This window comes from Hyperoodon ampullatus, assembly GCF_949752795.1.
Source record: "Hyperoodon ampullatus genome assembly, chromosome: 1".
NCBI classification, from domain to species: domain Eukaryota; kingdom Metazoa; phylum Chordata; class Mammalia; order Artiodactyla; family Ziphiidae; genus Hyperoodon; species Hyperoodon ampullatus.
The window spans coordinates 145,356,104-145,383,905 of NC_136914.1; the positions used below are offsets into that span (position 1 = coordinate 145,356,104).

Consider the following 27,802-nt stretch of genomic DNA (forward strand, 5'->3'; position numbering starts at 1 on the left):
TCCAGTGTTTTCCATGCCTACTCCACTGCCTCTGATTTCTTACTTCTCTTGGCAAGGGAATTTTTGGTGGGGGTAAGGGGGAGTTAAGTTATTCACATACATACCGTGAAGTCTGTCTAGCAGTTACACTGAGAGCTGATTTTAGAATACCACAGTTTTTAGCCATGTCACTTTATTCAGAGAAGAAATTGTAATTGCTAAACACAGCTTTAAAGTGGGTTCTGTGTTCAGATGTTGAAGTAACCAGAGATTTACTACTTTACTGTATCTAAAGTTAAATAAAAATGGTATAACGTAAGTAATACATTTCTTTTAATTAGAATTGTTTAATCAGTAGAATATCCTCTAACGTGTAGTTTCTAATGCTTATTAAATTTTTAATATTTCTGAAGAAAGCAAAACAATCTTGACATTTGATTGTATGGATAAAATAGTATCTTGGAAGAAATTTTCTCTGGTCAAGTCAAAGTATCTAAAATGCAAAATAATAAAGACACTAAAGTTTTTATATTTATTGAGTGGTAATGATTGTGATGAAATGCGTCTTTTCCTATAGGAAAGACAGTGCTGAGATCTCATGTCATTCTGTATTCACCTTACAGCTCTGGAGAAGTTGTTAGCACCACTTTCCATTTTCCTTATAAAGAAGAGCTATGCATTTAAGAAATAAAGTATGTCATGTAACAGCAGGAATTTCCATCCCATTTCACTGTCATTTGATTACGAAAATGGCTAAAATAGAGAGGACAAAAGGCTAGATCTTGTCTTATACAATAGGAAAGTTAAAACCCATTTAACTTCAAAACATGAGGATTGTTTTAGAAATTTACATCCGCACTGTGGCTCCAAATATGAAAAATAAGTTGTCATAATTATTTTGGAAATTATTGTTATTTCCTAATACACTGAAAACCAAAAGGCAGGTTACTAGCTAGCTTCTTGGTTTTAAGATAGGGAAAAATCCTGATAAATTTAAGGTAAAGAAATCTGATAAAATCTCGTTTCAGAATTTTAAAGTTCTGATAAACTTAAAACAAAAAAATCTGGAATTAGAATATGAAAGAAGAAAGGTATGGACTTCCTTGGTATAGCTTGAATAAGATTTTTGTACAGGAACCAATACTTTGATTCACTTAATAATTTAATGGAAATACTTTGATAGGAGCAATCGTGGAGTATTTTTTTCCAGTGCCTGAATAGATTTGGTATTATTAACATTTACAATTTTATGTCACTTGTCCTTTTACTCTCACTGGTTATACGTTTTATACAAATATCAATAAAATCTTAAATACATCTAGAAAGATATATGAAGACAAACTAGGTGACAACAGTAACACCCTGCAACAAAAAAGCACAAAGGCAACATATAAACACAGCTCTCAGAATCTATACAGTTCATGCATGGTTTGGTGTGACTTGGTTTCAAGTATCCAATTTCAGCAACTCAACAACTTCCTTAGAGACTTTAAGAGAATTTAAAGAGCCATACTTCTGTTTGAAAAGACAAAAGGAGGGTAATTTGCCTTTTCCTTTTTATTTTCGTTCTTCTTGTCATTCCTTCCTTAAATTTGGTGTGACGAAATAATAGGATCTTCACATTTCTAAATTTATGTTAGTTAAGTGGAGGGAAGGTAGAAGAGCTTGGTTGAAATTGAGGTAGTCTCTTATTTAGATGTAGAAAGTTACCTGCATATTTTGTCTCATAGTGAATATGATTTTTGAATCTGTGCTATTATAATTGTTCTCTAAAAAGGGAAAATATATGCAAATACTAGTCTGTCTTTATACAGGCTACATATGTTTTATATCTTTCTGGGAGATTCACTATCTTCTAATTGTGTACATTGATCACTTAAAATATATTTAAAATGGACTTTAGACATAGCATGGTATGAAAGTTTAAAAAGTCCCATAAACTCCCTACACATAGCTTCTGGAGTTGCTTTCCTGCAAGCCGAGGCTATTTGATGGGAAGGTGAAAACCCTCCCAGGTACCCTCTCCAGGACGCATTTGGAAGATGCTGTGTCCCACCACGAGTTCCCTGCCCAGGAAAGAAAAGGGGCCTGAGGGCACTGCCAGGGGCCAGGTGGTGGAGGCCCCCCGCTGGACTCTAGGGTAGAGCCCCAGACCCCAGCCCTAGAGCTAGGGGGCCCTTTGAGGGGCTCTAGGGTAGAAAAGGCCAGTTGCCACTCTGAGTCCCCCTGCCCCAATCCAACTGCCTCTTTGAGAGGCAGCCCCCAAACAGTCTGAGAGCCTGGAAGTTGAAGCCCTTCCCTAGCCATTTCACAGCAGACCAAGGACTGCATTAGGGGGCCTCCAGGCCAAGTTCCTGAGATAGTGGATTTGTAGCCCTCTCCTGTCCTGGGGTGAAGGATCTGCTCTGACGTCCGCCTTCAGGGGCTTCCCTCCAGTTTACTGCCTGTGAGCCAGTTCTGCCTCTGCCCCTGAAGGCCAGAGGGAGAATGGTGGGGTGAGGGGAGTTCAGGAGGGGCCCCAAAGGCAACTCACTCTGCAGAACAGAGACCTTTTGTCAAACTCAAGCCCCTGCCTTAGAAATACATACTTTTAAAGAAAATTCATAGGACCTTTAGAAAATTAGCCAATTCAATCCCCACATTTTCCAGTTAAAGGCACTGAGAATCTACGAAGGTTAAAGGACTCTCCCTCCCCCCACCTGATTCACACAGGGAATTAGCAAATATGGAACTGAACAGTTGTTGGAAAAATGACCTTTTATGGTTATGATAAATTGTTAGAGCTGTAAAGCTGAGTTTTTGGAGAAAACAGCAGTAAATCTGGTACATATGAGGGGGAGTTAACAGCACCCTGCTGTTGTGTCTGTGTTTCTCTTATTTGGCTTTTTCATTTCTAAGGTGAGAGGACTTTCAAGTGTCATCACTGTGATGCTACCTTTAAAAGGAAGGACACCTTAAATGTTCATGTCCAGGTGGTTCATGAAAGACACAAGAAGTATAGATGTGAGCTGTGTAATAAGGCATTTGTTACACCTTCAGTGCTTAGAAGTCATAAGAAAGTAAGTAGAAGCCTTCCGTGAGTTTGAATGGGTTACGTATTTTAACCATACAGGCGTGTATGTTAATTATCATGTGATAATCAATTTTATATGAATTTATCAACATATTTACTCAAAATGACAAATAAGAAACCCATGAGTGATAGCAGCTCTTTAGCAAATGTCTGTTTTCTTCATTTTATCAGAAGAAAATATATTTGTCATATGAAAGCAAACCTAGATTCAGGTGTGGATGCTACACGGTCCTAAACTATGCTGATAGATGGGTCTTACAATGTACTCGATGAACGGGAGCTTTTCAACTTTATACATTTTTGGGTTAACGTAGGTTCCTTTTTTTAAAGATATTGAGTAGAGCTTTAATAGTTTTATTTTTCAAAGCTAATTCAGCTATCTGTTGACAAGTTATTAGACTGACTTCTTCTAGGATTAGAGTGGTCCTTCTTTATCTTGCATCCCTAGGACCTAGGGAAATTCCTGGTACAGAACAGGGACTTGATAAGTATTTGCTCAACTCGAATAAAATGATGTTCATACTGATGGTGATTTGGAGATTATTTGTGTTATGCTAATTACCTCCAGCAAATCAACAGGTTATTTTTACTTGTTGATTAAATACATTTTAAGTATATTTTTTAAATAGCAAAATTCATATTATAACTAATGCAGTTGAAAGTTTTAATGTTGACTTCAGAAATGACTGTGAAGTGTGGTAGTTCTCTGCTGCTCAGCGTGTCCTGCCTAGTGAATGTGAAGTGGCTTCTGTGTCATTATGACTTTTATTTTGGAACCTGTCCTTAATACAGCTGTTTCAAAAGAACTGGACTGAGTAACTTTCTTTTCTTAAATGCTGATTAATAATGATACTGTCTTCTCTTTTCAAAGCTCTGAATAGAATAATCTTTCAACTTTCTTTGATTGGATTACTTTTTCATGAATTTAATAGACTTTGGTTATGTTTTAATCAATGAGGGAAAGTATAGTGAATTTTCAAGAAAGATATAGTTGTTTGTCTGCAATAACAGATTATCATAGAATATATTTTGCAGTGCATTGTTCATTTTTGTCTCATACATTTATCCAATATTGTTCTCATAGTGATGTTTCCATGCTTTCTAACCATATTTAAGATTTTTTAGTGTTATACTTTCAATATCTTATAATACCAGCCAATCAAATTCTGTACCTAATAATAATAGATATTTTTGAATTAAGCCAAAAAGAACACTTTAATTATTTTAATTAATATTGCCATAATATCCTTTAGTTTGAAACTTACATTACTGAAGTACTATAAGTAACTGAGTATAAGTAGGTGAACAATGAAATACTTATGTAGCAGCAAAAGAAATCCTGTGGATTTTATAAAGATACTACAAAGAACTTGGTAGTTTCCTGTTTGGAATAATCCCATGTTGTAATAATAGACGTATACAATTCCTAAACAACCTTATATTAATCAGGAAAGAATTGCCATATTTTGTCCCTTCTGTCAAGGAGTGAGAAGAACACAGGTCTGTTATATGTTAAAATGTTATACCATTTCCTTTAAATTGAACCATAATGTGGACCATGGGAGTAACAGCTCTTACTGAGGTGTAAAGAATGTATAACTGTTTTGTATAAGAACTTGTAATGAAAATGGAAAGTTAAGTGCTGCCAATTGAAGAATCAAGGAGATGTTTGTTGTAGACAGTATCACTGGCTAGTGTGGCTGTTGATTAGACTGTATTCCTCAAACTTGAATGTAATATAAATCTTTTTCAAGGGAAAAAAATCTAAAGGACACTGAAGTTGACTAAGATATTTCATTTATAACTCTTTTAAAAATTACAAATATGATAGTGTATATCCAAATATAGATTATAATTCAAATATGAAAATTTATAAATTAAATATCAACCAATAAGGTTATAAACCAATTATATTAAAGTTAACAATTGATTTAATATGGAAGATGAGAATGTTTTGCTAAGTTAGTGGTTCCTCGAGGTTGTCAGGTTCTGACATAATTACCTCACCCTTTTTTCTCTATCCCAGCTAGCCTGTCTTTCCTTTCTGGGAACACATCATTTTTAAAAAACCTTTCCTGTTCTTTCTACATTAGCTCATGGCAATTCAAATAATAATACTTGCCAGTAATTTGCGTAAAAACAAAGGCAAACACAGGCCCTGGAAGTTCTGTTTTGTGACGGTGGTGGTAAACCAGATGATCCGCTATATGCTTTTATTCATATTTAGGTTATCATTGAAGTTAACAATTCTAAAAAGGGTCTGAGAGAATGTGCAGGTATCTGAAGTAATTGCCTCCTTCTCCTAAGTTTGAAAACCAATGGGACTTGAAAAGTAGCTCTGCTGCCTCATTTATTGGAATGACCTATTTTGATGTTGGTAGAAACACTGGTCGCCTGATGAGATTGTGAGACAAGTTTAAAACACCTCATCTGCCTCCTTTTTTGGGAGAGGTCACTCTTTTTTTCTTTGAACTCTCTTAACATTGTATTGAAACTGGCTTTGGTGATACTCATTCCCCTTTTCTTGTGTGGTGGTTTTATGCCCAGGTTAAAGGTATTGAAGGCAGCAGTGATCTTTCAAATTGACTGTTCAGTTAACACCTGCTGAATTTAAAGATCAAATCAGATTTATATTCCTTTTTGCTTTGCAGTAAAATCAGTCCAGTCTGACAAACATAATGCAAGTAACAGATTACTTTATTGAGATTAATTCTGTCCTCAAGCGCTAAATACACACAAAGAATGTGAAAAATGCTTCGAAGGAAGTGTTTCTTGGCAGCGGCCAAGGGCAGCTGTAGCCCCATTTTGATTATGTGGTTTTGTTAACATATGCTGGTTTTGTATAACTTAATCATTTTTAGATAGGGGCTCCATAAAGGCTTAAAATGTAAACTGCAGAGTTATTTTCAAATTAACACTAACGCATGATTCTTAGAGGTTTTTTTGAACCAGTGGGAATAACCATGATAAATTGTTTAAAATCTCATTGTGATATTAAATCATTTTAAAGGAACATAATCCTGGGAAAAAAAGGATTTACTGTTGTCAGAGGCACTTAATCATTTTAACCTCATTCTTTATATTTGTTCTCAACCTTTTTTATTCCTTTCCGTTTAGACACATACAGGAGAAAAGGAGAAAATCTGCCCATATTGTGGCCAGAAATTTGCCAGCAGTGGTACACTGAGAGTTCATATCCGTAGCCACACAGGTATGTAGATAAAAACAACATAGAGAAATCAAATTCTTCCAAGAGAAGGAGTTTATAATTTTACAAAATGACTCCAAGATTAAGAATTAATCTTGACTGTTTTCTCTCTTGTAAAGTTTTATAGCATCTAGTTTCTTACTCTAGAAAAATTTTGAATAAGTACACTTTCCCAAACTAAGTTAAATGTCTAAAGTGGAAACTGATTAATGTTTGGTTGTGAAATAACTGTGATTTACTTTATATACTATTCTAATAGATGGAATAGGGTGTAGCAGTTTTATAGAAGGCTAAGGGCCTCCTCTTAAAAATCCCTCCTGTAACTCGCATCAAATGTGGCCCTTTAAAACGTAAAAAGTCCTTGGAATGTGGCTTGAATGCTGTAAGATTTTATTGGATGCAAGGGTGATGTGACCATAGTATCTGTTATGCCATGAATTGCTTCCTAAAGGGTTTTCTTCATTTCTTACAACTTCCTGTGTAATTTCTCCCATGAGAAAGGGCTGTGCCCTAGTGAAGGGTGAATGAACAGCTAAATATTCTTCAAAGAACTTTGTTTGGGTTTTATCTGTCATGTAGAGAAGTTCTTGAAAAGACTTGAAAGAATACTCTTAATTTTGATAGCCAGATTATTGTATGTGAATCTTAAGGGGTTCTCAGTAGCTGGACTGTGTTTGGTAAGCTGTGTAACTGGATTAAATTGCTGAAGCTTTTTATTCAAGCTTTTTATTTAGCCATAGTATTTGACTTTCTTTATCATTGTGTCCCTAGCTCCTAGCTCAGTGTTTAGCACAATAACTGTGTTGTGAATGAAGAAATGTTAGTTTAAGCAGGTCAAAGAATAATACTGTGATTATTATACAAAGGTGGAGAAAAAAGGACAACCATGCAGCATAATTTCTTATTTTGGAAATTTTCTGGCTAAAGCTGAAAAGCGTAGTTCAACTTAGTAGTTGTCATCTTAGAATAGCCTCTTAAATACTTTCAAATGAAACATATAACCAAGAACAGATCAAGCATTATACATGATGGCTGTGGAATAATGGGCATCCTAAAGAAGGAAAGGAGATCTTCTTGACTAGAAGTATCTAGAGAAAGTGAGGCTTTCGGGACAAAGTCCAATGTGTGTAGCAGAAACAGAACACAACAAAAAGAAAAGTAGAGAGAAGCAAAAAGAAAAGGGCAGCAGAGAATCATGCTGAGGACAGGTGGACTTAAAATAGCACCAGAGACTGTTAGCACCATGTCCTGATTGTACAGAAGAGGCAAGTAAATGATGAAGAGAGAGGAGAGAGAGCTCTGAAGTCCCAGGCCAGCCCCGAAACCTAACAATGTAGTCTTTGACGTCAGTGAGCACCACTCTCTTCTGTGTTTTGGGGGCCATGCGGAATTGTGGCAGACATGGTTAAGGGCGAGAGTGAAATCAACAGCCTTCCATTCTGGATCCGTAGTTCTTAGAAGACATCTTTGTGCCACCCTGAAAATGTAACTTACAATTTGCTCCACAGATTTTATGTCTGTATGTGTGTGCTTGTGCGTATAATTTGTATATGGAAGGAGGGCAACTAGGAGATGGGGAAAGTGTATTATTTCTGTGTATCATAGTAATAAGTTTAGAGTAATGCCCTGAGACATTATCATGTAATTGAATTATGGTTGATATAGTGTGTTTTTAAAAGGCAGTGATTATTGTTCACAATTCATTAAAACATGTATTTCAGCATAGAAAAGATGAATCCAATCATAGAACACTTGATTATTCAAAATACTTCCATCCTTGAGAATTCCATGTGCCTACATTTTATTTTACTTGTAGAGGATGGGCAGTGGAGAAGAATAAACTTAAACTAGTAATTTCTTCTAAAATTTTAATTATTATCTGCTACAAAGTTGCAATAATAATAAGATTTTTTTGAGCTCCAAGAATTCTCTGTGATAAAAATATTGATAAATATATGTAGGTTTTTTTGTTGTCATGTTATGTTCTATAGTATCTGTAATCTATAGAATATTTTTTAAAATTCAAATCTTCTTTATATGATCTGGTTATTTAAATGTTGTACAGGTTCTGGTTTATTGGTTTCTGATCAAGAAAACTGGCCAGCTAAATTCAGACAACAGTGCTAAGGCACAGTCAGCCAACATATACATCTAAATAAGTAAAGTAAAAATATAAAGGTGGCTTATGTGTTTATGTATGTCCACACAAATAGTTGTATAATTATTTATTTACAATTATTATTTACTTATAACTGGATTTTTCTGTTTAAAATCAGACTCATTTCATTTTCACATTTTACAATTCTTCTTTGAGTTATTATGATGTGAAGCCTATGTTTTTGGTGACAGTTGCCTGGCAGCATGGCTGGGGCTGTATTTGAAGTGGTTGTGTCAAGCAACAGAGGTGACTGCGGAGACCTGGCAGGTTGCCGGTATCTGGGCTTCCATAACAGTCCTGGCGTGGATTTCTTTTCCTGCATGGACTAATGCTGCTTTTGCTTCTCTTTTATTCGCTTTGTCCTGTCCTCCAAATCATGTGCATCCATTTTCCCTTCCAAGCTGGAACCTGGCTCAGTGACCAAATGGGTTTATGTAGTTATTTTTCTTCTATAATGATAAAGCTTGCATTTCGAGTTCTATAAATTCACTTTTTCTCTCTTTATTATTTCTTCTTATGAAATCACGTGATTTAATTCAGCCTTTTCCCACACTAGGTTTAACGATTTATGTTCGTGCTATAGGGTAACACACGTACGGGGTCACAGACTATTCTGTAGGAAACATTTAGTTATATACTGTTAGGGAGCACGTAGTGAAGTGGCGAGGACCCTGAGTGAAGATGGGGTGGGAAGGGTCAGGACATACAGCTGATGCAGCCTCTGAGGAACAGGGCCCTCTGGATCATTGGTGCTCACGTTTTGGCCTCAACACTCCATATCATCTCAAAAATAATTGAGGACCCTGGGAAGCTTTCGTCTGTGTGGGTTGTGTCTGTAGCTATTTCCTATATTAGAAATTAAAGCTGAGAACGTTTAACAATATTTATTAATTTGTTAAAAATAACAATAAGAAACCCATTACATGTTAACATAAACAACATATTTTATAGAAAGTAGCTACATTTTTCTAATCAGAAATAATATTGTGAGACAGGAGACATTGTTTTACATTTCTGAAACTCTCTTTAATGTCTGGTTCAAGAGGAGACAGGTTCTCATGTCTGTTTCTTCATTCATCCTGCTGCAACATGTTCTTTTGATTGCAGAATTTGAAGAAAATCTGGCCTCACATAGGTATGCAGTTAGAAAAGGAGAGTTCTTAACTAGCCTTTGTAAATAATTCTGGATATTATTTGTTACTACAGTAAAACTCAAAAAGTGGTAGTTTTTTTCTTCTTTTAAGTCTTGTGTTGTGGAACTTAAAATCATCTCTGTGAACTTCTCTTATTCTGTCACATTAAAATCCATTGGTGTGTCTTGCACTTTGAATGATCTTTTACCCATGCATGATTCTGTAACATGATGCACAGATCATTTGGAAAATATTGGCTCACTGAGTTACGTGGATCCTCCACATGTGTTAATGTCACCACCGATCTCATTAGGCAAGTCTTAAGTATTTGGAAGCCTTCAAGCACATGGTAGCATGTACAGATTTTCCAACATTCTAAATTTTGCTTTGACTGCTCTAATTCTTATGTTTGGTAAGAAACACTTCCCTCCCTCCCTCCCTTCCTTCGTTCCTTCTTTCTTTTGAAATGACAGTCTTCTTTTATTTTCAAAAAACAAATGTTTACAAAATACCAAATCTGAATAACCATATTTTGTATGTCAATCATTTTGTTTCAAGTAAAAATGGTGTTCCATGAAAAAAAGCTGTTAAGTGAGCTCATGACTCAATCACACAAGTGCTTTTCCTTCAGACAACTTTAATATATCAATATGCATTACAAGTACTTATTTCCCATTTTATAACTAAGAATATGAAAATATCATACTCAAGAGTTAGGGTTTAATAAAATTAATAATTTTTACTTCATCAAGGACATTCTGTTCATGAAACCAGCATGTATTTCTGTTATGAGTGTGTGGCTGTGAAGATGCAGTGATGACTAGTACCATCAGATGCCACTGTCTTGATCTGCACCAAGGCCCAGCAGTTTTACCCACTGTTACTTGTGTACCATTAGTGCAAAATCAACACAGTGAAAAAGGAAAATAGCATAATAATATTATTGTGAAAGTAGTTTTGACCATGAAGACCTCATGAAAGAATCTTGGGGATCCCCAGGAGTGCACAGACCATATTTTGGGAAATAATGCTCTAGAAGGACCACCTAGCCAATGATAAATGCCTAGGAAAATAGGAGTGTGTGTGTGTGTGTGTGTGTGTGAGAGAGAGAGAGAGAGAGAGAGAGAGAGAGAGAGAGAGTGTGTGTGTGTGTGTGTGTGTGTGTGTGTGTGTGTGTGTGTGTGTGTGTGTGTGTGTGTGTTGGGGTCAGGTGAGGTAGAAGTTGCAGAGAAGAATGTGCTGCCTGTGCAGGTAAGGATCCAACTGACAGAGGCCATCCTGTTTAAATGACACCATTTCTCTCATTTGATTGCTCAGACTGGTTTGGTTCCAACTGTTACTCTGTCTTTTGTGATAAATTCTTAATCTGCTGCTGCTGCTTCTACTGCTACTGCTACTGAAACATGTTAATTGTCATTGCCTTTGCTGGAATCTGGATTTTAAAAAGTCAGGTGATGAGTAGGAGGTGTGCCAACGGTACACTTTTATAGGTACCGTTTGCTGTTGGGTTGGTATGTTATGTTTATGATTGTAAACAGAAAACCATTTAAAGCTTTCCAACTTTGGGCATATTTATAGGTATACTGTGGACCTTACCTCTCAAATTTGCCTGCCGATAGAACCTTTCTAAAAGGTTATCCTACCAGTAAGCTATTTCCTGCTATTTGAAATCCTTTAGTTGGGGTTTGGAGGAGTCTGAGTTATAGTGAGATTGCACAACTTTCCCCACCTAGAGAGTTGTCCTGCTCAGTAGGAGTGAGTCCCAATGTGTCGCCTCCTCTACCTTCCTCTGCCATGGGAGTCTACTTCAGGTAATGGAAAGGGCAGCACTTCAGAAACAACCAATTTGAATTCAAATCCTGACCTCTGCCGCTTACTAGCCTTGCAGTTTTGAGCAAACTATTTAACCTCTCTGAATCCACTTTACCTCATAAGTCCTTTGTGGAGAATAAATTGAATCGTGTCTGTAAAATACTTAGTGCTGCTGGTTCATAGTATTAATAGATAGTCAGTTAATTGTCATAAGTATAATCTCTGAAAGTCTTCTGTAATATTCCCACTGAAGACTACTTTTCCAAAATTAAATGAATCATTGAATTGTATTCATTAACATTGGGTGGCAAGGCTTTATTGAATGATGTAGTTTCTTATCCTCCTTTTCTTTGGTTTTTCTTTCTTACAGGACATCATACTGAGAATTTTATGTTCAATATCTTTCCTTTTCTTTCTTTCAACTTTATCAAGATCTTAAATTGTTGAATATGCTAGAACTTTAATAACTTAGTTTATAAACATAATCTGGATTAACTATTGATAAGGAACTAAGTTAACATCATGATGTCTGGCATAATCATGGAATTTTCTTAACATATTACCTTTGGAAAAATGCACTTTAGAGGGGTATGTTCCTGATTAACTAAGCCTTTCTTTTTAATAAGTATTTAATAAAGGGGAACTCAGTTGGAAAAATTATTTTTGGTAGTATTTTAAAATCTGAACTATTGTATGCCTCACTACTTTCTTTATTGAAATTAAACCATAATGACCTCCAGAATAATCTTTCACAAATTAATTGACCATATGACATCAAAACTTGTCCTTGGCTTTTAAAATTATTACTACCTTCTTTATTAAACATAAACCCTAAGTATGCTTGATTACTAAGTCCAAAAAGGCAGTAAGGTTTGTTTAAAAAATATTGTCCTGTTCCTTGAAGAACTGTTTATAAATAGCAAAAAATTGGAGATTGAGCCCGCATATCCAACATTCAGGAGATTGGTTATATAAATTATGGTATATCTCTAAATTGGGATATTATATAGACAATAAAAATGATTGTATAAATATATATTAACATGTAAAGAAATGAGAATGATAAGTTACAAAATAAAATAGTATATTTTTGTAAGGATAAAACATTGTTATATTAAGGTCTTAAAGGTTAAATACTAAATTAGTAACTGGTTATTTCTGTGTATTGTGAATATGGATAGTTTGAATTTTCTTCATGGTTTTCTGTGTTTTCTAATTTTTCTATAATAATTTTCTTGTACAATAAAAATATTTAAAGTATATTAATCTTATATTATGATTATGCAGGTAACTGTTACTATCAGAACATTCCTGCTAAATTACTTAGGTGTGACATGTCTTTGCATCTGACTGTCAAATGGGCCAGCAAGAAGAAGTACGTAGAAAAATATATGTTGAAGAGAGACAAATGAGAATAAGAAAGCAAATGTGGTAATATTAAGCCCAAGTGAGGGTATATAGTGTTCATTGCACTATTTTTCTAATTTTTCTTCATGTTTGAAAATTTTCATAATTAAAAGTGGGAGTGTATTATTTCAAAGAGAACAATGGAATGGACACAGATGCCAGCCAAGTGCAGCTGAGATCTGTCTCCTGAACATCCAGCTTCATAGCTCATGTCTTGTGTACATCTCCCTCAGAGCCTAGTTCTTTCAGCAGGGAAGACTACATTCTTTAAACAAAACAGACTTTTGTTGTTTTGGTTTTTGCTTACAGTTATACTGCTCAGAGAGAACTCAGATTCTTCTGAAGAAGCAGAGTACCGTTACTTCATGCTTAGCCATCTTGAAAAAGGAATTCCATGAAATTTGCAATTCTCATGGATTATTCAGAAGTTTTTTTTGAAATACTTTGGAAAGCATATGTATTATTTTATAAAAGAAGGTGTAAAGAATTGATGAGGCTCACCCAGTCAAGCTATTATCCTACTTAAAACTTTTCATTGGTTTCCCCTTACCTTGTGCAAATGAACATCCCTTGCACTTGACATCCCAGGCTCCTTTACTGGGCTTCTTTCACTCCCCTCCAGTCTCCAATTAAATGTTACTTTCTCCCTGATGTGTTACCTGCCCATCGCTTCACTCCCCTCTTATTAGGTTGGCATGCTCTATGGTGTACTTCTCTCCACACAGCACCCTTCAGATGCTGGCACTTCTTCAGTAGTTTGTAGATTCTTGATTGCTTAGAGCTGTGCCCATATCTGATTTCTTACTTGTTTCCTATTCAGAGCACTACCTGGCATAGAGAAAGACCTGAGTGAATGTTTCTTGAATAAGTAAAAGTATCTACAAGTAGATTGCAGTACCTGTAGGATAGTGGGAAGGATACTGGCTTCATAGTGAGAAGTCCCAGATCTGAATCCAAATTTAATTGACCATAGAACCATTTTTTCATATAATACCCACAAAAGTGTGTGGAATTCACTTCGAGAAATGTTAGCATCAAAGAGTAAAATTGCTGAACTCCTCAATCTATCAGCTGGGCCTACTCACAATGTAGTAAGCTTTTGCTTTTCTTTCCATTCTTCACCTCTTTGTTTCATCATGCAATTGGTGGGAAACAGATTGTATAACAAATAATAGTCAGCAACATGGTTCAAGACCTAGCTCACCAATGCATATAAAATTACCACACTTCAGTAAAGGAACAAAGAACAATATTTAGCCAACCAGCACTCAAATTTACTGTGACTCCTTTCAGCTTGGAATTGCCTAGTTTTTTAAATTGTCATTAGAAAAAACAGAGAGGACTACTAGCCCTGACAAATTGCCCATCCATTTTGTTTGATGAATCAATTCTATAGCAACTAGAATGATTACAAACAATTGTGTGGTATATTATAGTCTCTTGCACTATGTAGCCTCTCATCTACTAGAGATTTTGAGGGTTCCCATTGTTTGGTATATATGAATGTCTCTTCTCAGTTATGATATTATACTTACTTTATCTGTTCCCTCACTAGATTCTAAGCTGAAGGGCAGGGCAGATCTGGCTCAGGTTTTTAATCAAGTTAATTGAAGGAGGGAACCTTTCTCAAATATTTTCTAAGTTAATCCTTTCATAGTCAGTGTGATGGGTTTCTAATATCATTCTCATTTTCTAGGTAAAGAAGCTCAGATTCAGAGAAGCAAATGACCTATCCAAAGTAATAAGATCCAAATCTTTTTACTTCAAATTCTGTTTTATTTTTGTGTTCTCTTCTTTTTTTTTTTTTTTTTTTTGCTACACGGTTACATAGCTGCTACATAGTTGTTATTAGTACCACAAAAATTACAAAAATTTTATAACTTTTCCAGTATAAAAGATGAGTGAAATTCTGAAAGTATTATATTATTTCTGTAGTATGAAAATTTTATGCTTTAGAGCCAAATGAAAGGTGTTTTGGTGTTTTGATTTTTTTTTTTTTAAGCAGCATTTACTTGGTCATTTACTTCTGACTCATTTTTATAGTGGACAGTAACACAGAGAAAATGATTAAGTTTAGTTTCACCAGATTCTTTTTTTTTTTTTAATTGACTTTGTTTTTAGGGCAGTTTTAGGTTCACGGCAAAATTGAGAGGAAGGTACAGAGATTTCCCCATCTACTTCCTCCCCCATGCATATGTAATTTCCCCTACTATCAATATTCCTAACCAGACTGGTACGTTTGGTATAATTGACGAACCTACATTGACACATTATAATCACCCAAAGTCCATAGTTTACCTTATGGTTCAGTGTTGGTGTTGCACATTCTGTGGGTTTGAACAAATGTGTAATGACATGTATCCACCATTATTATATCATCCAGAGTATTTTCACTGCTTTAAAAATCCACTTAGCTTTGTGTGTTCATCTCACAATTCTCAACCCCTGGCAACCACTGATCTTTTTACTTTCTGCATAGTTTTTTGTTTTCCAGAATGTCATATAGTTGGACAGATTACTTCTTTTATTTCTGGGAAATGATTATTAATTGATAGTTGAGCCTTTCAGTGAGATGGATGTACATTTGAATACACTGCAATGTGATGAGATTTTTATAGAGGTAATAGTCTTTTCATCATTTTCCCATTATGTTGAAGGAGTCAGTTTCACTTTGTTTTTATGGTATTCAAACTGTACATCAATATCTGGGGAAGTCAGTTTTCTTTTTGGTGACATCAAATAACACTAAGCTTTATGAAGAAGAAATATGATTTCAGTTTACGTTTCTTTCTTCCAGTTTGCCATTTGGTATCTCTCATCATGTCCTATTTGGTATACTGACAGTACTGCTTTGTGTAGTGTTAAATGCAGTTTTCTTCGTGTTAACTTTCTTACAGCAAGCTTTATTTTATTGACTCATGGCTGTGGTCATTCTGTAAGGCGTGATCACTTAGCTGTTGGATTACTACCCGTCTTTTAGTGCTGGGAGGGATCTTCTTATTTATGTCTCTGTTGTCTTTTTTTGTTAATAGTGTTTTAAAACTACATTTTAAAAATCTCTCCAATTCTTTCGTGTTTCGATTGATTTTTTTCCTTTACTACTTTAAATAACCAACCAGTTGTATCCTTGATTCACCCTCTTTCTTCTTTGTCTACTGCCTCTCTGTCTTCTATTCCCATTGCTGCCATATCGTACTGCTAGGGTGAAGTATGGCAAACTCTGGTTTTTCCATTAACATTGAAAATATTATTTGTCACAAACCTTGTATCTACCTTCTAAAGTCCACTCATTCCTCATAATTAGGTGATTAGAGTAAGGATGTGCGTGGCAAGTGTGCACAAGACATCTGCTTGTATAGATTATTAAAATATAATAGTCTTCACTTTTAGAAAAGAAAGGAACTTCAGAAGTTTTCTAGTTCAAGCCTTTTAATTGAACTAATGCCCAGAAAAATACAATGATTTGCTAAGGTTACATAACTTATATGTGGTTCTTCTAGAACTAAACTAAGGCTTAAACTTTTTCCAGTATATCACATTGCTGGTATTTTTATTTCTTCTTCTTTACCATGCCTCCTAACCTTTACTGTTACTCTCGAGCTCACCCTAGAATTATGTAAATTCCTTCCATAATGCATAACATTAGATGATATTATCATGTTGATAAACAACCAATTGAGGATAATAATCTCGACTTGGAAGCTTGAGGGTATGTAGTTTGTTACTTATGGTTTAACTGAGGTCTTTTAACTCTAGGTATGGAGAAACTTCTGCACCACAGAATCAACCGTCTATGATACCATATTATTTTATACCTGGTTTATATCCAGAGTCAGATTACAGGTTTTCAAGTTGCATTTTATTGATTTCCTCCTTGTATGAGCTATCATAAATTGCTTAACCTCTTCAAAGCTTAGTTTCCTCACCTGAAAAACAGGTGTAATAAAAGCACCAACTTCGTAGCTTTGTTTCAAGGAACAACTGAACGTGTAGGCAAAGAACTCTGTACAGTGCCTAGCATGGTGTAGTAAACATGCTATAATGTGAGCTGTTGCTGCCAGCTGTGCTGTGTGTTTTGTTTTTGTTATTCCTACTTGTATTTAATCACAGGTATTCATACTCCCTTAATATAAGGTCTGACCCTCTAGTCCCAGTGTCATCATCATCATCTTTTTTATAACCTTTAGCAGCAGCGTATAGATCATCTCTAGAACACTGATGAGGGTTTGCTGTCAAACAGGCTGGTTTGGGGTGAGTGAGGGTGCATGGACTGTGTGTTGCCATCATCGTTAGTGAAGGTGAATGTTTAGGGCTGTGCCTGGCAGGCAGCTCTGTAATTTATCATCCAGTTTCCTATGTTGGAATGACAGAGATGGCACTCTGCGGGTCAGCTGAAATAGTAGAGCATGTTCTCCCGTTGGTTTATAGCTTCTTAGGGTCAGTGAGAGCTGGGGTTAATTCCACAAGGGAATCCATGGACTGTGACATGAATTCCATCAGTCGTTCATAAATTATGAAAGAAATTCTAGGAACTGCTTTTGGGGTTTTAAAGCTCTGGGCCAGAAGGTTAATTACTTGCCTACAGTTCCAACCAACTTTCCGTGTTAATAGATACCGGCTGTGTTGGCCCTTCTGTTCTAGGCTTGCTTGCACACTGTTATTTGAATGTAGTAATAAATCACTGTCTTAGGAAATATTTAATTTTTTGGTAACTACCTGTGATCATCTTAGAAATAAAGAATTGGTATATCATGGTTTGATTATACTTGGATTTTAGCCACTGTTTTTCTTTCTTCTCTAATAGTTTTTCTAAAGGAATTTTTTCATTCTTTGTAGAATATTTGTCCAAAGTGAATAAAAACAGTAGCTAAGTAACTATAAGGCAACAATTACAATTAGTCATAAACAAAAATAAACAATTAACAGTCATTGTAAACACAAATGAAAATTTAAACATGTTTTTTCACATTTTTATAATTAGATAACCCCTATATTTTGAGAGGGAATTTATTTTGCTATCTTTATTTTCTAAGGGGTTAATTACTAACGTTAGGTCAAATCACATATTCTTTTACCCACAGGTAATCTAAGAGTTAACAGAATAGTTGAGTATAGAATCTGCATAGAAATAGAAGATTTCCTCTACCCCCGCATCATACTTCAGAGATTGAGATTGAGAGCTTCAGATTTTCCCTAAGAAGTCTTACTCGTGGGTAGAGTCTTGAACTCTATGTATGATTCTTATTTTTTCAGTGTGATTTTGATACTTCAGATAATTTCTGATCAACCACATCAGTGGAATAAACATTTTTTCCTCTTTTCTGTATTTATCTCTTCCCTGGTTGACTTTGGGCTAGTAACAAGCATATATAACAACTTAAGAGGGAGAGACATTCATTTTGACTTTCATTGGTAATGTGATTATCTTTTTTTTTTTTTTACTTTTTTCAAAAATATCAAAGGCCCTAGTTTTTTAATGCAAAAATTATAATGCTTATGTCAAGGTTAGTCATAGCCTGGGATATGGGGCACATAGGGAAGAGTGAGGGAGTGACATTGTCTTGGAATATAGTGTGATGAACAATCATCAAATGAATTAATAGTACAGTCACAGGGACCATGATAAGATGGATCATTTAAAATTTATCATCATTTATGTAACTATTTTTATCATTTCTTTTTTTTTTTTTTTTGATCTACTGGGATCCTCAAAAACAGAAGTGGCCTATGCAATGATTTTCATTATTGAAACTGTATTTCAGCAGCTTTATTGGTAAATTATTAGCTAATATTATCAATAGCTGCCTCTGTTAAGTCTGGAACACAGCATTTTTTGTTTTGTTTTTTAGTTTAGGAAAACTGAAGGAGATTTGATTGCCTCTGATATGTGCTTTCTCCTACCATTGCTACCATGTTTCCCCCCAAGAACAGCTTCTCTGTGTGTTGTTTTTCTGTAGTTCTGAATTGTGCCTCAGGCCTGGGGAAGGTTTTATAGCTTTTCTAGGTTTTGGATAAGAGACTAGTTTTCTGGGTTTCTTGTTGCTCACGGTTTTATACTCTGCTTCTTCCTTGCTGGCCCTGTGAGCAGGAAGACCCCTCTGTGTGCAGGCATCTAAGGTTTAACTGCTTCATCACTGCATGACCACTCTTCACAAACTGTGCTCGTAAATACTGGGTTAAATAAAACTTCTGGTAGAAATTCCTAAAAATGGAAGACTACTGGGTGAAAAGATTAATGATTTTCCCACCAAAATCTGACTCCCTAACAGCAAAACCAGATCAGTGATTACCTTATTTTACTTACCAACCTTACTGTAAAGTGTCTCTTCACATAGCAGTGTGGAGAACTCATGTAGGAGTTTTTCTTTCTGGTCAGAACCTTTAAAACTTCCTCAGTGTCTGGGTTGTGCTGAGGTTTCTCCTATTAAACAATCCACTTTGCTTCTGTCAGCACCCATATCAAGGACCTGAGGAAGGTGTCTTGCTCCCTTCAGACAAAATGACATGTAATGCGTGTCATTTACATACCTGGTTGGCCCAAGCCAGGGCATCCTGAGTAGGAAACCTTTTACTTTCTCTTCCTAGTTAACTGTTGTCCTTTTGTATTCTGCATCTCATATCCTGTTTTGTCTGCATCAGTAAAACTGTTTTTTGTTTTGCCGTCCACCTATAAGTAGGTCTGGCTCTTTATTATTTCAGACTAGAAAGTTAGTGGGCACATGGCTCTCCTATTTTTCTTCTTCCCAGGGAACCTCACCTCACTTGATTTGGCATCTTTTCAGAGATGAGGGTGGATACCGTAACTGAAGACTCTTAAGGAAAATAATGCATCTTTTACTGTTTTGGAGCTCCATAGAAACTTGCATTTTTAAAAAAAGACTCAATTTGTTTTGATCCAGGTGGCCAAAGCAAAGGTCCCCTCAGTCACCTTTCGATTTTTACATTTTATGGCCCACTTCCTTACAGTAGTAAACTCTTTAAACTTTTAAAAGTAGAATATCTCTGTAAATGTAAAGTTCAGATTTTGTTGTCTTTTTTTTTGAAGATGGCAAGTGAAATGCCACAGGATTTGTTGAATAGTATTCCAAGACTAACAACGTGGGGTTCAGTGAGGTCAGTGGGGGTGTCGTGACTCTCTGTGGGGTTCAGTGAGGTCAGTGGGGGTGGGTGTCGTGACTCTCTTTGCTGCAGAAGAAAAGTATTTCAGTTCATAGCAAGTTGCCAAGAATGAACTTGAGCTGCTCCCATTAGCCAGCATAGCATTTCGCTTCTCTCTGTGGTGCGCTGCTAATTTATTAGACGCTCCATAGGTTGAGGGGTCTGGAATGGTGGAATTGGAAAAAATGATTGGGTAGTGCTTACACAATTATATTTTTGGTTTAATTTTCATTTAGAATGAGTGACTTTGATGTTTTGTAACAGTTTCCTTAGTCCACAATAGCAGAATAAGCCAGTCCCATGATATTTGTGAAAATCAAATATAAAGTTCTAAGCAATTCCTGTATAATATATATATTTTGAAGTTCAACCATGTGGAACCATCTTAGAGTATTTTTCATGAAACATACACTTCTGAGGTTTGCTTTTTCATTTGAAAGTGGCCGTGTCCAAACTTAATTTTAGAAAACTCAAAGTAAAAATTAAAACTATGGCTCCAAAATCCTTAAACGTTATGTAATTTAGCTATTTAAACATTATTTAATTTGGATTAATCAAAAATAAGAGTTTGACCTTATTCCATCTTAAATTGCATTTTCTCTGTATGTACATTTTTTTCATATTTTCAGAGATTTATGGGAGTTCCCTGAAATCTATATAGGTTTTTAAAAATATACTAACAGAATAAAAGTTAAAATTATTAAAATGCTTTCTGGAAATAGTCTGTTTTTATTTTAATCAAAATGTCTTGGGCTTCCCTGGTGGCGCAGTGGTTGAGAGTCCGCCTGCCGATGCAGGGGACACGGGTTCGTGCCCCGGTCTGGGAGGATCCCACATGCCGCGGAGCGGCTTGGCCCATGAGCCATGGCCATTGAGCCTGCGTGTCCGGAGCCTGTGCTCCGCAACGGGAGAGGCCACAACAGTGAGAGGCCCACATACCGCAAAAAAAAAAAAAAAAAAAAAAAAAAAAAAAAAAAAAAAAAAAAAAAAAATGTCTTAAAACATACATTATGTAGTAAACTTTTCCACTTGTTTAAAAATCTCTCAAAGTATAGGGCTCATTGGCCATACGCTTTTTAAAAAATTGTGGTAAAGGGACTTCCCTGGTGGTCCAGTAGTTAAGACTTCGCTTTCCAGTGCAGGGGGTGTGGGTTCGATCCCTGGTCGGGGAGCTAAGATCCCATATGCCTCGTGGCCAAAAAACCAAAACATAAAACAGAAGCAATACTGTAACAAATTCAATAAAGACCTTAAAAATGGACCACATCAAAAAAAAAAACTTAAAAAAAATTGATTACAGTCAATATTACTAAGTTTTTTGCATTCAGGGTGTTTAGTGATATGAAATGATATTTGATTTCTGAGCTTCTGATAGAGTGATCAAGTTCATATCTAAAATTAAATCCATGGTCTAAATTTAAGAATATCAAGATATCTAACATAGGTATATCAAAGTTTGCAATATTTTTCTTCAGTAATTTCATGTTGTGTAAACATAGATCTTTAGAAAGGATTTGTTCAAGGTGGACATTGGGGTGATTACATGACAATAGCTGGATGTTCAGTGGTTTGGTGGCTTTAAGATCTTTCCTTTTATCATGAAGATTCATGCTAACCTGAATTCCCTTCACACATTTTTAAGATATTGTTTTAATATTAGTATGTATATCCTTTAGTGAGGCCTGGAATTCTGATGTGTTTAATTATATTGCACAAAATAATGGTAAAATCAATAAATTATAATACTAATGGCATATATTAAACTAGAATCAGATTTTTTTCCTATTGTTTTTGCCCATACTTGCCAGTGGATGGTTGTGGTCATAATGCATTTTCTTTGTAAAAGACTCAAGGTAACTTATTTGGGGACCAGCTAGACTCTGGTAAAGTCTTACATGTGGCACCCAGATGTCCCCTTTCATTACCACCAGCTGCCTTTGGAAGGCCATCTGCAATTTTCTGGAGCTCTTTTCTGAATATCCACACAGCCCCTCTTGCATATTTCAAATACTTTTAAGCTTCTTCTATCTCAGCTGTGCCAGCAGTGAGAATTTGGAGGCACCTATTTCAAGTCCAGTAAGCTAAAATGCTTCTAATTCAATGTTTAAGGGTTACAAAAAAGTGTGCTTGAATTGGCATCTAGGTACTACATTCATTCAATTCTTTTGCCTTTCTTAATGACCTTTTCCTGAGTCCTTTTCCTGTGCACTCCCACCAGAGGTCTTTCTTAAACCTATCTCCTTGTTTTATTTTCTTCCTACAGTGTCAGTATCTGGAATTATCTTATGTTTTTTTCTTAATGTTTACTTGTCTTTCTCATTACACTAGTAAAATTGAAGAGGCAGTGATTTTGTGAATCTATTCGCAACTGCATTCCCAAAGCCCAGGACAGTAACTAGAAGATGGTATGTGCCCAACCAATATCTATTTAATGAATGAATAAATTAGCTTCATGGACTACCTACTTTGTGGCACCTTGTAAAATCAGCTTAAAATCATCCTTTTACAGTTGTCATCATGTTTCTGTATGTTCCTTGATGTTTTTGAAGAAAACACAAGTGGACTTTAATGATATTCAGTGTCAGAACATAATTTAAAGAAAGAAGCAGATGCAAAGAACTCATCTGTTTTCCTTAGTTAAATAAGAAATATTTTGCTATTAAGTACACTTCAATATTATTTATGGTGCTATGCTTATTGAATCTAACTACTGGTAGCTAAATCTCATAGTGTAGTATGGGATATTTAGCAGTACTGTTTTTCCCTTCTAAATGTTGAAGGTGGTTACCTATATGTAGTTCTCAAGACATAGTTTAATATTATGTCAGTATTTGCATCCGCTTGGGATCTGCTTTGAGATATAACATACATTCCTAACCTGCCCCTGACTTTTTCCTGATGAGCTTTGGTAACTAAAAGAATGCCTCGGTGTACCAGTCAGAAAGATCTGGTTAATGTCAGCTGTAATTGCAAGAAGCAGAGTTTTTGTCAGTAACTTTAGGAAGTCTAACCTAATTTATATAAAATACTAGCCATATTATTAATTTATGTCATGGTATAAGAGTTAAAGATTAAGGGTTAAAATTCTGATTCCACTATTTAATAGCTATGTCATCTTGAGCAAATCACTTATCTTTTCTGTGCCTGCTTTCCTTTCATTTGTAAACTAGAGATATGAATTCCTAGATCATAATGTTGTTACAGGAAGTAAAATTACTAATATACCTTAAGTATTCTGAACCGTAGAACAGAGCCTACTGGTAGGCTCTGTGTGTTTCAGCTATTGCTTATATTATTTCCATTTACATTGGTTTTTAAGCTCAATTTTTTTAGCTAGTTTTACGATTAATTTTCATGTTAGTCAGAATTTGAACATTGCTATGAGCCTATGCAAAATGTAAATGGTCAGTATCTAAATCTACCAGATATTTAAAAGTAATCTTTACTTGGATTTGCACCATACTGTACATGAGAACCTATGTACTGGCAGTGTTCAAGCAAGAAAAAAGATCTGTGTTCTTAGAGTTAACTCAAGAAAATTCCTGTTCATACCAAGATAATTTTATATGTAGACAAAAATATTTCCTGGAAACTTACTCATCACAATAACTTGCACTAATGAGGGAAAATACCACATGCATAATGTGAAAAAAAAAAACCCTAAGAATATCAGCTTGTCTTTAATATGCAAATTAGACAAATAACTTTACTGTTTATCAGCATGTTGACTTATACACATAACCTTCAGCTTTAGATTGTGTTAGGACAGCAGGTAGCTTTGTCCTCAGAGTCTAAGAGAGGCAGGCTTGCCCTAAACATGCTCCAGCCAAAAGGGTAGAGAGGGTAGCAGCTTAATGTAGCCTAGGCTCATTTTCAAACCTCATACTCTAGTTTTCAAATAACTTCTGTTTATTAAAGCCATTTACCCAGTGACATCCTTTAAAACTGGAGTTACATCCTGGGGTAGTGGAATGAATGAGTGGAGTGGGACTTACCCAAGTTTCCCAAACCTATCACCTCGGTATCGCTGGATCTCAGGGTTGGAATGGGGATGGGATGGAAACACTGGCCGTCTAGAGTACCAGTTTCTCTCCTGAGCAGTCTACACAGGCCTCGCAGACCACAGACAGACAGACAGACATCAGTGAAGATAATAATTGCCTCCATTATGAGCAGGGTGATTGTATGAGTGTGCTAGGACTGTAACAAAGCACCACAGAGTGGCTTAAACAACAAAAATTTGTTGTCCCGCTGTTCTGGAGGCTAGGTGTTGGCAGGACTGTGCTCCCTCTGAAGGCTCCAGGGAAGGATCTGTTCCAGGCTTTTCTTCCGGCTTCTGGTAGTTCCTTGCTGTGGCAGCATAACTCCACTCTTCATCTGGCATTCTCCCTGTGTTTGTCTGTCTCTACAAGGCCATGTTCTTAAAAGGACACCAGCCATATAAGATTAGGGACCCAGGGTACTCTAGTAACATTTCCAACAGCCTAGTTCCAGATACAGTCATATGCTGAGGTACTGGGGTTAGGACTGCAACATGAATTTGGGGGGTACAATTCAATCCGTAATAGGTGACCATGTTTTATTGTCCCGGTTGGGTCACTCGTGTAAGTGGAAGGGAGTGCTACTTGTCGTGTGGTAACTGGCATAGAGACTGCTTTAAACAAACCTGAATGTTTGGTGCCATTTTTCAGAGGTTCAGTGAGGTTTCATGACTTCCCCAGAGTTACACCTAGGAGAGGATGAGCAGTATTCAAACTCAGAACAATCAGATTCTAAAAGAGGAGAAGGGCTTCCCTGGTGGAGCAGTGGTTGAGAGTCCACCTGCCAATGCAGGGGACACGGGTTTGTGCCCCGGTCCGGGAAGATCCCACATGCTGCAGAGCGGCTGGGCCCGTGAGCCAAGGCTGCTGAGCCTGCACGTCCGGAGCCTGTGCTCCGCAACGGGAGAGGCCACAGCAGTGAGAGGATCGCGTACCGCAAAAAAAAAGAAAAAAAAAAAAGAGGAGAAAAAGCTCATGTCTGTAGTGGAAATTTCTATATTATGACACCAGGTAAAATAGGGAATGAATTTGTTATGCTCCATTCTCTAAAATTCCTTAGTATTATTTATATTTCTTTCCTTGCTTCATCAGTTTTGGCGATCATGAAAGAAAATAATAATTCAATATACTACATTAGGTTTAATTAATATATAACCTGATGACTGTAAATCTTTGATTTTTTTTTTTTTTGCTGGCTATTCTATTGGTCTTTGGAGAGTAATATCACACATAAAGCTCTGTGATACAAAGAGAATAGCTGTGAATATTAAATTAATTTATGAAACAACTTTTCATGTCAACCACTTTACTGTTTGTTTATCATGCTTCATCTATTATCTAGATTGATTTGATTGTTAATAGATAAATAGGAATTAAACACTTTAGCATTCTTCTTATCACTAATGTAAAACACCTACTTTGAAAATCTAAAAAATTACTTTGCTTTCCATACTTTATGAAGAAGAAAATAAAAAATTATCTGGACTTGTGTGATGCAGGAGTTACCCCTATGAGCATTAGCATCTTGCTGTTCTCTTCCAGTTCTTTTTCTCTGTGTGTGCATGGTTGAAGGTTAATGATTAAGGAATCAATTAATAATCGTTCCTGCTACTACTTCTTCTGCAGCTGATGCTCTTACTACTACTCCTGCTGCTGATGCCATGAATATTATTTTCATTCTTGCCATCACCTTCAAGGGAAAAAGTTCTAGAAATATCAGAGAAGTGAAATTAATATGACTTAAGAGGTTAGAGGTAGGGAGAAGTGAGTAAAAAAAGGGCATCTTGAATGGCTGTTTAAGTTTCTTTTTTGGTAGCTGGATGATTGTGGTATAACTAATCAGGACAGGATGTACAGGACACATAGGATCAGAGTCTAAAGCTCACGAATGCTGAATTTGAGTTGTTTTTGAGATATCCAAATGAAGATACCGGGTGGGTGTATGGATATCTCAAGACAGAGGTTCAACAGAGAGATTTGGAGTGAAGACAAACACATATTATCGACTTAAGGTTAAAATAAAATGATATTTTCATAGTTTTTCAAATAAATTGGACTGTAAGCCTTTATTTTGTGTGTGTGTGAAAAGCCACACCTTCCCAGTTCACAACCATACTAAGATAAAGAATCCAGGTCGATTTACTTAGTGCAAAAGTTGATTTTGTCTCCCAGAAGAAATTGGCAAGTCTGGATAATTCATTAAAGAGTCCTATTCTCGTTAGTGTTAGCATTGTTATGTTTAGGTTTTTGTTTTTGTTTTTTCTATCTTGGGTGGTTGTCATTCTCTCACAGTGCCCACTTCAGAGAGAGTTCAAAGGGAGTGACCTGGATGCTCCTCAAGGAGAGGCTGGGTATGTTGCTGAGCTGGGAGCTCTGCCCCAGTTGCTTCCATGTGATGCTACTGCCAACAGCACAGGGTTCAGAGAACAGGGCAAGGCCCCCTGTGCCATGCAACCTCCAGGCCCAGGAACGTGGCTGGACATTTTGTGAAGCAACTGGGGAGAGGTCAGGGAAGGCCATGATGAAAAGTGACCATTGGCTTGAGCCACTAGGAGCTCATTGCTGACCTGATGGGGGCGTTTGCTGGCATAACTCAAGTAATATGTGATTGAACGAGAATGAGAATCAAATGGGATGTGAGAGAGCAGAGGATCGGCACACTGCTTGTCAAAAAGCCTGTCTCTGAGGAGAAGGAAATGAAAGAATCAATAAATGAAAGAATCAGTAAATGAAGGAATCAGTAAGTGAGTGATTCTGAGTTACTGTCCATTCTGAATAATTAGGCTTTGACCACTGGGCAGCTTCAGATTCCTCCTGGACATTAAATTTTGTTATATTTTTGTCAGCTTACAGTAGAATTTTTTAGAAAGTGTGATGTGTATGAGTATGCTTGCTTTTCTTAAAAAAATGGTTTGGCTGTTTTCTAAATAATAATCTCTAGATATAACCTCTACTCAGTTATAACAGGAAATGGTTCTGTTTAACATATACCAATTTTATGAAGTTCTTTTAAACTCATCTCCTTAACTGAGATAGACTATGAAATCTTTTTTTTTAAAACAGCTTTATTGAGGAATAATTCACATATCATACAATCTACCTAAAGTGTGCAATATATTGTTTTTAGTATATTCATAGACATGTGCAGCCATCCCTACAGTCAATTTTAGGACATTTTCATCTCCCTAAAAAGAAACACTTTACCCATTAGCTATCACTTCTGTGTTTCCCATCTCCACCCCCAGCTCTAGACAACCACTAATCTACTTTCTGTCCCTATTGTGGACTTCCATATGAATGGAATCATATAATATGTGGCCTTTTGTGTCTGGCTTCTTTCACTTAGGATAATGGCTTTTTTTTTTAATGTCTTTATTGGAGTATAATTGCTTTACAATGGTGTGTTAGTTTCTACTGTATAACAAAGTGAATCAGCTATACGTATACATATATCCGTATATCCCCTCCCTCTTGCATCTACCTCTAGGTGGACACAAAGAACCGAGCTGATCTCCCTGTGCTATGCTGCTGCTTCCTACTAGCTATCTATTTTACATTTGGTAGTGTATATATGTCCATGATACTCTCTCACTTCGTCCCAGCTTACCCTTCCCCCTCCCTGTGTCCTCAAGTCCATTCTGTACATCTATGTCTTTATTCCTGTCCTGCCCTGAGGTTCTTCAGAACCATTTTTTTTTTTTTTAGATTCCATATATATGTGTTAGCATACGGTATTTGTTTTTCTCTGACATACTTGTGTGACAGGCTCTAGATCCATCCACCTCACTACAAATAACTCAATTTTGTTTCTTTTTATGGCTGAGTAATATTCCA

General features: G+C 36.1%; 1 protein-coding gene across 2 annotated transcripts in view; it reads left to right on the plus strand.

Annotated features, from left to right (window-relative positions):
• Nucleotides 1–27,802, plus strand: part of PRDM5 (PR/SET domain 5) — a gene marked incomplete at both ends in the record, with an annotated part of 204,797 nt that overhangs the window by 124,324 nt on the left and 52,671 nt on the right. For both annotated transcript variants that reach the window (XM_079706169.1, XM_079706170.1), the window contains 2 exons: nt 2,878–3,038; nt 6,170–6,263. In XM_079706169.1, coding sequence (XP_079562295.1) covers nt 2,878–3,038; nt 6,170–6,263 — 255 coding nt within the window. The remainder of the gene's footprint in view (nt 1–2,877; nt 3,039–6,169; nt 6,264–27,802) is intronic.